The sequence below is a fragment of the Microcaecilia unicolor genome, chromosome 1 (genome assembly GCF_901765095.1).
Source record: "Microcaecilia unicolor chromosome 1, aMicUni1.1, whole genome shotgun sequence".
In the NCBI taxonomy this organism is placed as follows: Eukaryota; Metazoa; Chordata; class Amphibia; order Gymnophiona; family Siphonopidae; genus Microcaecilia; species Microcaecilia unicolor.
In genome coordinates this window covers 656,547,373-656,562,190 of record NC_044031.1, presented here as the reverse complement: position 1 = coordinate 656,562,190, position 14,818 = coordinate 656,547,373, and the positions used below count along the sequence as shown (strand labels likewise).

The 14,818-nt window shown below is 45.9% G+C and overlaps 1 protein-coding gene across 1 annotated transcript in view; it reads left to right on the top strand.

Annotated features, from left to right (window-relative positions):
- Nucleotides 1-14,181: 14,181 nt before the first annotated feature.
- ULK3 (unc-51 like kinase 3) overlaps nt 14,182-14,818 on the top strand; it is a 54,475-nt gene continuing 53,838 nt past the window's right edge. Inside the window, exon 1 of the mRNA XM_030186532.1 lies at nt 14,182-14,575. Within this exon, the coding sequence (XP_030042392.1) occupies nt 14,474-14,575 (102 nt within the window). The 5' untranslated portion in view covers nt 14,182-14,473. The remainder of the gene's footprint in view (nt 14,576-14,818) is intronic.

Here is a 14,818-nt window from a genome sequence, read left to right as displayed (position 1 = left end):
GACTGGGGTGCCTTCAGGACCAAGTGTGGGAAACACTGAATTATGGCAATCAGAGTGCTCTGTTGATTAGTGCAGGGGTTCTCAACCCAGTCCTCAGGACAGACCTAGACAGGTTTTCAGGATATCCACAATGAATATGCATGAAATACATTTGTAAACTATGAAAGCAGGACATGCAAGCTTATCTCATGCATATTCATTGTGGGTATCCTGAAAATCTGACTGGCTAGGTGTGTCCTGAGGACTGGGTTGAGGACCCCTAGATTAGTGGATGCCTTGTATGTATGACTGTCCTTTCACATTATTGGCATTCTTTTTCTTTCTTTTTTTTAATATTTATTAGTTTTAGGGGTATGTTTACTAAGGTGTGCTGACCCCAGATGATAACAGGCACTGGCCGATATTCAGACCAGTGCCCAAATAACTGTCCGCCAGTGGCATAGCTAAGGGGGGTGCAGTCGCTCCCCTAAACAGATTTTCAGAGAAAATGGTGCCTATGCCCCAAAGTTGACTCATACTACTAACGTTTCCTCCCATCTGCTGCCTTCTTGAGTCCGTGGCAGCCTGGAGGAACCGTAAGCTTCCCTTCCCTACCCCTCACTGACTGCTTCGTGCCACTGACTCCCCAACTGACTTGGCTGCAACAAAATGAAGCCGTGTGCCAGGCCATAGCCCTGTGCGCTCCACTGCCATCTCTGCCGATTTCCCTCCTCCACCTCCCACCCCCCATAATGTAACTTCCTGTTTGGGAGGCAGCGGAGGAAGGAAACCGGCAGAGGAGCCAGTGGCGCACATAGGGCTATGGCCCCGCGCATGGCTTCATTTTTTGCTGTAGCCAAGTTGGGGAGGCAGCAGCTCGAACAAGGAGGTTGACGTCAAAAAAGTTGAAAGCTATTAGGTATATATTCTCTCCTTTTCCCTCTCCTCTGCTACCATTGTCCTCGGTTACTCTAAACCAAGCAAGCAAATCTAGGAGCTGCTCTATCCACATTGTCATTTTTTTATTGTAGGTAGCATTTTTGTTTGATCTCACTTATATTTTTTAACATGCTGGCTTGTGCAGTATACGGATGTATACTGAGGAAATATTGGTTTCACCGGTTAGAGTACTAATTTGTTCTAACTTTTAAATCATTGTATCATTTGGAGGGGCTGGTTATAGGGAATCTCTGTATTCGTACAGAGATGTTTCCACCTAGTAAAGGTCCACCAAAACAGACATCATGTTATGAGAATCAAGTGCTTAACAATCAGACTTACTATTTATAAGTACAATTTAAACAAAAAAAAAACATTAATTAGGTTGAAACCTGGGAGCATTTAACATCTTTTTTCCTGTGCCTACATCAAAAGAAAAAGATGTGGGAACTTGCTCCTTTTGTTTTGTGGATTTCAATGGTATATATAAAAATGCACTTGCCTTTTTATTACTACTATTTTCACAGACAGATATTGAATAATGAAGGAAGGGTTTCCTTCATGCAGAAGTTCTGTCCAGTCAGTCTAAATGTGCCAACATTGTCCAGTTCAACACACTCTTAATTATGTTCAATGGAAAATAAATCTGTTGGCTCAGGCTGCCTCCTATATGAATATTCTATCACTGTTTCATTATTGCTACCAAGTATTACATATTAAGGGCATTTGCTTTAAACTTTGTTTTAATCCATTTATCCAGTCCTTACATGCACATGGTTTTGCTTTTTAAAACCAAAGGTGAATCCTAAGGGTGGTCGAACAATTAGGTATAAACTATACTGTTTCTGACCTTACTTGTTTTGGACTGCTTTGGTCCAGCTGATTTGTACATCTGCTGTCTAGAATTTTGGAAGATGGAAATGAGAAAATAAAAAATTAAGTTTTGGTTGTGCTCTGTATAAGTTGTTGTTTACTTTTGCAATGTGTATATGGATGCCTGTTTTGGATGCCTGTCTATACTTATGACTATGATTTCTGAACATGCAGCAACATTAAAGGACAGACTTTTAAATGCCCAGGTGGGTATATATGCTATTCTCAACTTTGTCAAATGTTTCAGACATATCTATGTACTTGCTCCCATGATATAACTGAATTCTATTATTCTGTCTACTTTATTTTCAAATGTAAGCCACATTGAATTCTGCTCTAGGGCCCAGTGTAATATTTGTAACACTTATTTTCATAGGTGGGTTAGGACTGTTATGGTGTGGTAAGTTTTCAGTATAGGTTTTAGGTGTCTTTTTGCAGGGTTTTGTGTTATTTCACAAAGTGTCTGGCCCTATTTGAAAGTAGGCTCTGGGGCAAGGGCTGCTGAAAACTGAGGAAAGGGCAGGAAGGAGGCAGGTAAAGGTGGGGTGAGCAGCTCTCTTCGCCTGCAGAATCCCAGGCTGACTATATAGCTTCACAAGGAGGTTTAAAGATCACCTAACTTCCCCAAAGACTGATGCTGTGCCAACTCCCAGCTTCGCAGTCACCTGAATAGCAGCAATAAAGGCGAATGCATCTGAGGCTACGCAGGGAACAGGCTCTGTCGATCTTTCTGATCAGTCACTGACTAGAGTTGAGAGAAAAAGTCACACATGGGCATTTTAAACAGGGCCAGATCTCACCTCCTATTGGTCCAATTAGAACCAATACAAAGGTGAATAGTTAAGAAGCAGCCAACCTGCGGTGATGAAAAAATCGCCCAACACACAACAAAAAATAGCCCAAAAAGACACGCAGGGATGAGTGGGAAATAGCCCAATTCCTTGGTTTTACAGCAGAATTGGCAACTTTGCTGCTGTCTAGCTGACACTAACCAGCACCTATTTTATAAAAGTCTGCTCCCCTGCTACCCTCTGGTTCACCCACGGCATAAAAATAGGCCCGCTGTTTGTATAAAGTTAGGATAACAGTTACTTAGCCAGTTAGTGAACTGAATTTTGCCACTAACTGGCTAAGTAACTGTTAAGGAATGGAAAACAAAAAAAAAATGAGGATGTTATAATGCCTTTGTGTTCAATTCTGGTCGCCGCATCTCAAAAAAGATATAGTGGAATTAGAAAAGGTGCAGAGAAGGGCGACGAAAATGATAAAGGGGATGGGACGACTTCCCAATGTGGAAAGGCTAAAGAGGCTAGGGCTCTTCAGTTTGGAGAAAAGGTGGCTGAGGGGAGATATGATAGAGGTCTATAAAATAATGAGTGGGCTACAATGTAGTAAATTTAAAATGAATCAGAGAAACGTTTTCTTCACTCAACGTGTAATTAAACTCTGGAACTCGTTGCCAGAGAATGTGGTAAAGGCGGTTAGAAAAAGTCCATAGACCATAATTGAATGGACTTGGGGAAAATGCACTATTTCTGGGATAAGCAGTATAAAATGTTTTGTACTTTTTTGGGATCTTGCCAGGTATATTGTGACCAGGATGCTGGGCTTGATGGACCTTTGGTCTTTCCCAGTATGGCAATACTTACGTATACGTTGTTGCTGAGGCAGCCATGGGCAAAGAAAGTGTTAACTCTGAGAAATTATATACATAAGAAATGATATTAAAAGCTTGAAGTTTGAATTCTAACTTTTTACCTTGCAACTAAAGTGAAGAAATGCCAGATGGTTCATACTATTTCAATGTCTAGCTTGGCCGAGCCAAAGGTTAAAAAGGTCAGAGACAGGAATTTCTTTCACCCTTGTGAGTGATGGATTGCTAAATGCTGGCACAGCTGTAAATTATTATGAATGAACAAAGGAATGAGCCAGACATGCTGTAGTTTAAAGCTGAAATAATTTCAGAAGTTCTTGATATGTAGATTTTGTTATAAGGAGATACTTATAATGGTCTCTATATCTATATCTAAGCTATGTAGAATATGTCTTATAAGGATGCTTACTTTAGAATATGCTGTATTCTGTGTAAATTAATAAGTTTTGTGTCTGTGTAGAATGTCTGTTAAATTCTGTATTACTCTTTGTCTGCTGTTTGAGAGGTCAAGCAAGGACTGCAGTGAAGAGGCCAACATGTGTTTTAAGTTATCTGCAGTTCTGGCTGGTTCAATGTATAAGCTGATAGGTGAAAGAGGTCAGGACTAGTCAGCCCTCTTCTCCTTGATTAATTATAGGTAAAATGTAGAAATGGTCTTGAAAGTAATAACCTGATATGTATGCTATTAAGTAAGATTGGCCCTTGACCCCTTTAATGAATGCCAGAGTTTAGTTAGCAGTTAGTACTAGGAATATGAGAAATCAATCATAATAACATGTAAGAGACTGGAGCCCAAATGTCTGGTGTAAGGGGCCCCAGGTCACAGGTCAGTTTAGGATGTCTGGAACCTATGTAACTGATATTTGTATAGAGCTGATTGGTTGAGGCAAGGTAATCAATCTATTCCTTAACCAATTGGAGAGTAAGGGGGCTAGGCTAGGCTAGATAGAACTGTATTTAAGTGGGAGAAGAAGCAGGTTACGTCAGAAGGAGCTCAGAAGAAAGAGAAGGACAGAAGGAACAGACAGAAGAAGGAGAAGACAGCATAAGAAGAGAAGCAGCTGAGACAGAAGCCACAAAGACACAGAGAGCTGAGAGAAAGACACAGAGAGCTGAGAGAAAGACACAGAGAGCTGAGAGAAAGACACAGAGAGCTGAGAGAGAGACAAAGAGAGCTGAGAAAGAGAAGAAGAGACTTAATGCTGATGTTCTACTTTGTTTGCTGGCAAATAAAGAAGATTTCTCTCTCATTCTGGTTTGCTGTCTGACTCCTGAAGTATCATAAATTTATGCATCAATTCCTGCAACAATTCTTGGTGGCAGCGGTGGGATCCTGAATCCTGCATTAATCCCAGCACCCAACTGACTGGAGAACATTCGCCGGGTATGTATTCTGTATTCTGTATTATAATTCTAGCTAGAAAGTTGTAAACCAGCCCCTCAAAAATTGGGGGAAGGAGAGCCTGATCAACTCTCAGCGAAGGCCCTAGTACCTTCTAGTCTAGTGGAGATTAGAAGCGAAACCGCTTAAGCTTATCTGTATCTGAGAAATTTGAAATTGTTGGGTGGGATTTTCTGTATGGAATGTGTGATGCGTGAATGATTAACTGAGTGCGGACTTCTTATAGCTGCGTTTCCAATTAACGCGAGTTCAATTGGCCAGCGACGGAAGGAAGCGATTGCTGTCTGTCTACCTAGTGTCTCGAGAGTGCGGACCCCTTACTGCACTTTCAAAAATTCCCTCCCCCTTTGTGTGTTGTAACTGTAAGCATTATGGGTGGGACATCATCTAGACAAATTGCTACCCCCCTAGATTCTATGCTTAAGAATTTTAAAAAAGGATTTTTAATTAATGACTATGGACAGACTTTAAGCTCAAGTACTCTAAGAACCTTGTGTGAAGTTGAGTGGCCATCTATGGGAGTGGGGTGGCCCCCTAGTGGCAGCTTAGATATTGAAGTAATCCGGAAGGTCTACAGCATAGTTGTAGGAGAACCAGAATATTCTGAACAACTCCCTTATATAGATTCCTGGGATAGCCTTGTGACTGACCCTCCCTCTTGGTTGAAAACTTATATGGGATCCCCAGTAAAATTCATGTTAGGCCGTGCTCAAAGAAAGATTAGAAAATCTAAACTAGAAGAGGGAAAGAGCCCCAGGAAGCCTACCACCCAATCGGTGGCTTCCGCCCCTACCCTGCCTGAGAAACCCATACTCTCTGATGACCCCTCAGACCTTGAGCCACCACCTTATGGCCCATTGTTGGGGTTCCGTGCCGCCCCTAGAGATCCACGCCGCCCAGCTCAAGCTTCTCCAGCACAGGCTTCTCCGGATAGTTCCTCCCCCACTGTGCGAACCCCACCACATCCTAGGTTGGACTTTTCAGCTAGTCTCTACCCTCCTCTGCCACATCCTTCCCTGTTAACCTCCGAAGACCCGCTTTGGGCTGCACCCCCTGACTCCTCAACTCCCGACAGCCCAGCCTTTCCCTCTAGTACCCCTACCCACTCATCAGGGGCCCGGCATCCCTTTCAATGGACTGACTCACCTGTGACCACCTCTCAGTCTATGAGTACCCCTCCCCATCCCTCAGGGTTTCAACCTACCTCCCCTGAATGGGTTAGACCTGCTGCAATCACCTTTGAGCATGATAGGAGGGTAGCTCCTAGCTCTACCTCAGATTCCATTCCCACCTCCTCGAGAGTTCTGCCACTCCGTCAGGTAACTACCACTCGACCGGATCCTAATAATCAGGGTCAGGTTATACAGGCACAGGCCTATCAGTATGTACCCTTCACAACCACCGATCTCCTGAATTGGAAGACGCATTACCCCTCTTATACTGAAAAGCCTCAGGCAGTGGTGGACCTAGTGGCTAGCATTATGGCCACCCATAACCCAACCTGGACTGATTGTCAACAACTTCTCCTGACCCTCTTCACAACTGAGGAGAGGCGGAAGATTTTGCAAAATGCTGAGGCCATAACGCGAGCGCGTGCCCCCGAGGGGACACAGAACCTAGAGGAATGGGTTAGAGCTCGGTTTCCTCGCGCAGCTCCAGTTTGGGATCCAAATAATGGGCAGCACTATGAACTGTTGTCTGGCTATTGCCGGGACTTGCTGGAAGGTATGAGGAAAGGCATAAAGAGGCCCATTAATCTGGCAAAGGTCTCTGAAATTCTCCAAGGGGCAACTGAATCCCCTGGGGCCTTTTTAGAGCGACTAATTGAAGCCTACAGAACATACACCCCATTTGACCCTGAAGCCCTAGAAAACCAGAGAATGGTGAATAGTGCATTGGTGGCCCAGAGTATGCCAGATATCCGGAAGAAGTTGCAGCGTCAAGAGGGATTCGCAGGGATGAATACCACCCAGCTAATTGAGATCGCAACCAAGGTTTTCATTAATAGAGATCAGGAGGTGCGCCGAGAGGCTGACCGGAAGATGCAGAAGAAGGCCGACCTTTTAGCGGCAGCCATTACTAATTCCACCCTTAATCGAGGTCGACCTCTAGCTAATGGGAAGCCAAAGTGGGACCCTGGACCACCAGCCAGGCCCCGAGATGCCTTCAATCAATCCCGGCCAAGGGGGGAGAATCCCAGACCAAGATTGGAGAGGGATCAGTGTGCCTACTGTAAGGAAAGAGGGCACTGGAAAGATGAATGCCCCCAGAGGCGCCAGGGACTGAGAAGGGGACCAGGAGATCGAGGAAGCCGAGGCCGAGTTCGAGAGGGAAGATATGAGCCTGCTGAATCTGACATCATCGGGATAGCCGAGATGGCAGAATGGGACGAATAGGACAGACCGGGTTCCTACAAACTGGGCTCCCAGGAACCTATGGTCAAGTTAACTATAGGGAGCCGCTCAATTCCATTCATGATTGATACAGGAGCTGAACATTCTGTTGTGACGGAGCGATTAGCGCCTGTGTCTGGAAAAACTGTCCGAGTGGTGGGAGCCACGGGGGTGCAGAACCGGAGGCCCTTCCTGACGACCCGTAGATGCCAGTTAGGCTCACACACAGTCACTCATGAATTCCTGTATATGCCAGACTGTCCAATCCCTTTGTTAGGTCGAGACCTGCTGTCCAAGCTTAGGGCCCAAATTTCCTTTGACTCTGATGGCCAGACTTCGGTCTCCTTTCGGCCCCCGATATCCAGCCCTAAGGGTATATTGAGTTTCTGCTGCCCCCTTGAAGAAGAATGGCGGCTGCATCAGTCGCAGGGCCAAGTTGACCTACCCCTGGCAGATAGCTTTCAAGTCAAAGGGGTATGGGCAGAAGATAATCCCCCAGGGTTGGCCCGAAATATTCCTCCTGTCCATGTAGACTTACTTCCAAATGCCCGGCCAATCCATCTTCGCCAATACCCAATTCCCAGAAAGGCTCTGGAAGGGATCCAAGCACACCTGAATCGTCTGTTATCCCATGGAATTATTCGTCCTTGTCAGTCTCCATGGAATACGCCACTGTTGCCAGTTCAGAAGCCAGGGACTGAGGACTACCGGCCAGTCCAAGATTTACGGGTGGTTAACAAATCCACTATTTCATTACACCCTGTAGTGCCTAATCCATATGTCCTGCTAGGATTGATACCTTCTGGAGCTACCCATTTCACGACACTAGATCTAAAAGATGCCTTCTTTTGTATTCGGGTGGCCCCCGCCAGTCAATTGCTTTTTGCCTTTCAATGGGAAAACCCAGTAACAGGAAGGAAGCTTCAGTATACATGGACCCGCCTGCCACAGGGGTTCAAGAACTCCCCCACCATTTTTGGGACTGCCCTAGGACAAGACCTTAAGACTTTTAAATCTGAGCCTTCCAGGCGAGTTTTACTCCAGTATGTAGATGACCTCCTGATTGCAGCAGTGACTCAGGAAGAGTGTTTTGAGGCTACCAGAGAATTGCTGGAGTTACTCTTGGATGCAGGCTATAAGGTCTCACGCTCAAAGGCCCAACTTTGTCAGTCAGAAGTGAAGTATCTGGGCTTTTGTATTTCCCAGGGAAGTCGGAGACTGGATGTCAGTAGGAAGCAAGCAGTTGCTGCAATTCCCCAACCCAAGTCCAGAAGAGAAGTTAGGGAATTTCTGGAAGCAGCCGGATTCTGCAGAATTTGGATTCCAAATTTTGCACTGATGGCGAAACCCCTTTACCAAGCCACAAAGGGGGGTGAAAAGGAACCATTTGAATGGGGACCTGCAGCTCAACAATCCTTCATTGCCATAAAGAAAGCCCTACTCCAAGCCCCTGCGTTAGGCCTTCCTGATGTGGAGAAACCTTTCTCACTGTATGTCCATGAGCGACAGGGGGTTGCTCTGGGAGTGCTGACCCAGATGATGGGATCCTGGCAGAGGCCTGTTGCATACCTGTCTAAACAGCTGGATGGAGTGGCTAAAGGATGGCCAGCCTGCATGAGGGCCATTGCAGCAACAGCCTTACTGGTCCAGGAAGCTGATAAGCTGACCTTGGGGCAAGAACTGGTTGTTAAAGTCCCCCACGCAGTTCTTACCCTCATGGAGTATAAGGGCAACCACTGGTTTACAAATAACCGCATGGTTAAGTACCAAGCTAGCTTGTGTGAGAATCCACGGATACACCTGGAAACAGTGGCTACATTCAATCCCGCCACTCTTTTGCCAGCATCTGAGGGACCACCGGATCATGACTGTATCCAAACCATGGATGAAGTGTATTCCAGTCGACCAGATCTTAAAGATGTTCCGTGGAGGGACCCAGATGTAATTTATTTCACAGATGGAAGCAGTTATGTGGAGAACTCCAAGCGATTGGCAGGCTATGCTGTGGTGACAGAAGACAAGGTGATAGAAGCAAGAGCCCTGCCCCAAGGAACTTCAGCCCAGAAAGCAGAACTTGTGGCCCTCATACGAGCTCTGGAGTTAGCAGCAGGACTAGTGACCAACATTTATACTAATTCCAAGTATGCCTTCACAACTTTACACGCTCATGGAGCTTTGTATAAGGAAAAGGGACTCATAAATGCTGCAGGCCAACCTGTTAAGTATGGACCTGAAATACTTCAGCTGCTAGAGGCTGTGTGGGCCCCTAAGAAGGTAGCTGTTATTCACTGCAGGGGACACCAAAGGGTAGATACTCCAGTGGCCCGAGGGAACCGCCATGCTGATCGGGTGGCCAAGGAAGCTGCTCGAGGACCCCCAGCAAGTACTGTGACTCCCCTGTTCCAGATTCGATTGCAAGAATGGACACCTATGTATACCCAAATGGAAGAGAAATGGGCTCAAGAAGAAGGTGCAGTAAGGAGACCTGATGGCTGGTTACATCTCCCTGATACCAGAGTTCTGGTGCCACGCCACCTAGCTTGGCCTGTAGTGTCTCAAGCTCATGACCTATCACACTTAGGGAAAACAGCACTAGCCCGCCTACTCAGTCGAGTAGTGGTGCTGGAAGGATTGGATAGTCTGGTTGCCACTGCCTCAGCCCGATGTACTCTCTGTGCCCAGAATAATGCTCGTCAGGGACCCCGTATTCCACCAGGAGTTCAGTCTAGGGGACTAACACCCTTTGAGTCTCTAGTTATAGACTTCACAGAAATGCCCAGGAGCGGTAGGTTCCGATACCTCTTGGTCATGGTCTGTACCTTTTCTGGGTGGGTGGAAGCATATCCTACAGTCACTGAGAAAGCCACAGAAGTAGCTCGAGCCCTCCTTAGGGATGTCATCCCCAGGTATGGATTGCCCCTTGCCATAGGTTCAGATAATGGGCCCGCCTTTGTTGAAGCTACACTTCAGGCCCTGTCCCGCGCATTGCGCATTACCTGGAAATTGCATTGTGCCTATCGTCCCCAGAGTTCAGGGCAGGTTGAGCGGGCAAACAGAACCTTGAAAAATAGCCTAGCAAAGATTTGTCAGGAAACCCAACTGAAATGGCCACAGGCACTACCACTAGCCCTCTTCCGCCTCCGATGCACTCCAACTAAAGGAACAGCCCTCTCTCCCTTTGAAATTGTGTATGGGAAGCCCCCAGCCACTTTGCAGGGAATTAAGGGAGACATAGGGATTTTAGGGTCTGCCCAGGTGCAGGAGCAGGTAGCCCTCTTGGGCAAGATAATTTCTGAGCTTCAGTCTTATGTGAGAGAAATAAACCCTGCCCCCTTCCAGGCTCAGGTACATTCCTTCCTGCCAGGGGATAGAGTTTGGGTGAAAGACTGGAGGCTCCAGCCTTTGGGGCCCCAATGGAAAGGACCTTTTACTGTTTTGCTTTCTACCCCTGCAGCTGTGAAGGTCGCAGGGATAACTCCATGGGTCCATTGGTCTCGAATTAAGTCTGCTGACCAGACTGAGCCCAGCACGGATCAGACGGAGCCTAGACAGTGGAGAGCAGAAAGAGATCCAGCGGAGCCATTGAAGTTGCGCCTGACCCGAACCAAAGAATCTACTAGCTGAAAAGAAGGGTCAACTGCATACTGCAGGAGCTGCTGAACTTCGGCTTCACACTGAGACTCTTTCTGTCCAGATTCTGGCTTTCTTGGAATTTGAGAGCTTGATCCTTGTCAGTTGAGGGTCTATCCCAACTGGTATAAGAACTCAAAGACTGAGAACATTATATGAGAGTAATCTGTGATTAGCACAGACTGTTGAAATATTATTGCTTAATTAGTTTGCTGTATTTGTTTTAGATTAGGAAGAAGAAAATGTTAGTAGTTTGGATGCTTTTGTTGTTTTCTACTCCTTGCCTCCTTGTTCCTAAAACCCCAACTCGCTCCAACCTTTGGTTACACTCTGTCCAGGAACTAATTAGCCAGGCAAAGATTACTTCCCCTTGTATTGTGTGTTCCCGATTTTCTCCTTATACTACAGATGTCCCAGCTGTTCCTGTTCCTGTGCAGCTCCCAGCTCTTATACCTCCCTATTTTTCGAGTTCAGGTCCTTGGAGCCAGGATTATACTTGGTGGTCCTTTTATAATGCTACTTCCCCTTCTGATTCTTCTCTAAGGCCAGTTTTTACGTCTCCCTATCCAGCTTCTGGAGTGTTTTGTTTAACAAGAGACATCTCAACTGTTCTTCCCATTCCCTGTAACTATACTAATGTTCTCCCAGAGAAGGAGGAACCTGTGTGGGTAGTTTCTCCAGGTACTCCTATGTGCCCTACTACCATACCTGCAGATTATGACCAAGGTGATTATCTGGCTCCTAACTATACTACTGAGAAGACTATAGTGTCCCATCCTATTTTCTACTTTCATAAGTCCCCGGGGTATGAAGGGGTTGCATCATATGAGCGGTCTGTTACAATTGGGGATTGGCACCTATGGTGTACAAAGTCTCCATTTCTTCTTCGTTCCCCCTGGGATAGGGGCTCGCATTATGGGCATCCTAATCTCCATCCTGTGCCTACATTTATTGGGAACTTTCGTCGCCCTCTCCTTGGTCATTACTGGCTCTGTGATAATGTCCTCCACATGATTCTTCCCCCCACATATGATTTTTGTGTATTGGTAACCTTGAATTATTTTCCTAAAGTTATTCCTCTTCTCAAACCACCATCCCCGCACCGCTCTAAGCGAGAGGCCTTGTCCTTACCTTCCTCCGTTGCCACAGAGGATGAGGCGATTGAATTAGCCCTCCAGTATATCAATTCTACTTATCCTCTGACTAAAAAGAGACTTGTAGCCCTTTCTGCTACGGCCTGGATTCCAATTGGGGGCCCGGTAGCGGGTATTACTAAACTAGGTATGGCTACCCGGAGACTTCAATCCCTACTTCATGTTCTAGTTCATGAGCTGAACGTGGTAGTCAATGCATTGCAGGATCAAATTAATGAATTAAGTATAGTTTCTCGGTATAACCGTATGGGTCTTGACTATCTCTTTGCAGCCCAGGGTGGCCTCTGCACAGTGCTAAATTCTTCAGAGTGCTGTACCATTGTCATAAATAGGACGCATGTAGTTAGGCATGCCATGGATAAAGTCCTACAGTTGGCCAGCCTTAATGTGGAGGATTACCGAGGAGGATTAGACCTTACCTCCTGGTGGTGGTCATTGACCTCCTGGATACGTCCCTTGTTCATTTCCCTAATAGTCTTAGTTTTAGCAGGGTTGTTGTTTTGTTTCCTGGCCTCATGTGCTTCGGCAGTATGCCGTCGGACCTTAACAAGTAGGGTAATGGTGGTTCATAAGTCTATTCCTAGTTAGGATCACTATAATCCCCAGAGTTTGAGTAGTGAGACTTATCTCTGCATAAGCTGATTTTAGTCTCAAAGGGGGGAATGAGGCAGCCATGGGCAAAGAAAGTGTTAACTCTGAGAAATTATATACATAAGAAATGATATTAAAAGCTTGAAGTTTGAATTCTAACTTTTTACCTTGCAACTAAAGTGAAGAAATGCCAGATGGTTCATATTATTTCAATGTCTAGCTTGGCCGAGCCAAAGGTTAAAAAGGTCAGAGACAGGAATTTCTTTCACCCTTGTGAGTGATGGATTGCTAAATGCTGGCACAGCTGTAAATTATTATGAATGAACAAAGGAATGAGCCAGACATGCTGTAGTTTAAAGCTGAAATAATTTCAGAAGTTCTTGATATGTAGATTTTGTTATAAGGAGATAGCTTAGATATAGATATAGAGACCATTATAAGTATGTAGAATATGTATTATAAGGATGCTTACTTTAGAATATGCTGTATTCTGTGTAAATTAATAAGTTTTGTGTCTGTGTAGAATGTCTGTTAAATTCTGTATTACTCTTTGTCTGCTGTTTGAGAGGTCAAGCAAGGACTGCAGTGAAGAGGCCAACATGTGTTTTAAGTTATCTGCAGTTCTGGCTGGTTCAATGTATAAGCTGATAGGTGAAAGAGGTCAGGACTAGTCAGCCCTCTTCTCCTTGATTAATTATAGGTAAAATGTAGAAATGGTCTTGAAAGTAATAACCTGATATGTATGCTATTAAGTAAGATTGGCCCTTGACCCCTTTAATGAATGCCAGAGTTTAGTTAGCAGTTAGTACTAGGAATATGAGAAATCAATTATAATAACATGTAAGAGACTGGAGCCCAAATGTCTGGTGTAAGGGGCCCCAGGTCACAGGTCAGTTTAGGATGTCTGGAACCTATGTAACTGATATTTGTATAGAGCTGATTGGTTGAGGCAAGGTAATCAATCTATTCCTTAACCAATTGGAGAGTAAGGGGGCTAGGCTAGATAGAACTGTATTTAAGTGGGAGAAGAAGCAGGTTACGTCAGAAGGAGCTCAGAAGAAAGAGAAGGACAGAAGGAACAGACAGAAGAAGGAGAAGACAGCATAAGAAGAGAAGCAGCTGAGACAGAAGCCACAAAGACACAGAGAGCTGAGAGAAAGACACAGAGAGCTGAGAGAAAGAAGAGACTTAATGCTGATGTTCTACTTTGTTTGCTGGCAAATAAAGAAGATTTCTCTCTCATTCTGGTGTGCTGTCTGACTCCTGAAGTATCATAAATTTATGCATCAATTCCTGCAACATTGCCACTCTGTTGTCCTAATTTTGCCTCCAGCCTACTAACCAGTTAAGTGTCAGTCACCGATTAGCAACCAGTTTGCTCAGTAAGGTTTAACTGGGTAGCAGAAGTCTCTCCTGTCCTGTCTGGTTAAACACTTCTGAATATCGACCCCTAAATTTACAGTTTTATGAACACCCAAGAGAATAAGGACCCTAAGCATGCCACCCATCCCCTTCTGTGACCATACCCCGGGACCCGTCCTACCTAAAGAACCACTTTTACTTAAAGTTTAGCATCTGAACTTCTTAGCTTGGCTATAACACGTGAATCTCTGTAAATGTTAAGGAGGACTGACTGTAAGCTGTAGGGCGAAGGAACTGCCTGCGTCTCTGTATTTGAGCTTGTTGCAGGTGTTTGTGCCGCGTGTGATCCACCCCCTTCAGCCCGCTCCCCTCGGGACGGAGGGCGGCCTTGCCGTGGTCGGCCGCTGGGAGCAGCCTCGGCCTTTCTGAGGGGAGCTGAGCAGGAAGTGAGCCGGGAGCCGCCCGCAGATTGGGCAGGGCTCAGCTCTCTTCGGTCATGGCCGCCGCTGGCTGGGCCCCGCCTCGCCTCGCCGATTTTATCCTGACCGAGAGGCTAGGCAGCGGCACCTACTCCACCGTGTACAAGGCGTACCGGAAGGTAGCGAGTACACAGCCGGCCACCGCGGCCTGCGTCCTCCTAGTCCTACCGGGGGCTAATGGTTTCAATCACCGGCATAGCTGGGAGGGAGAACGGGGAATGGCAGACGGGGTTTGAAGTGTTAAAACTAGTATATAGCAGCACAACTTTCTCCAGGAAAACATGGTGCCATTCATGTAGGATGTAGCCTTGGGCTACCTGTGCACTTTGCCTGCCAGTGCCTGCTTACTTGGGGGGGGGGGG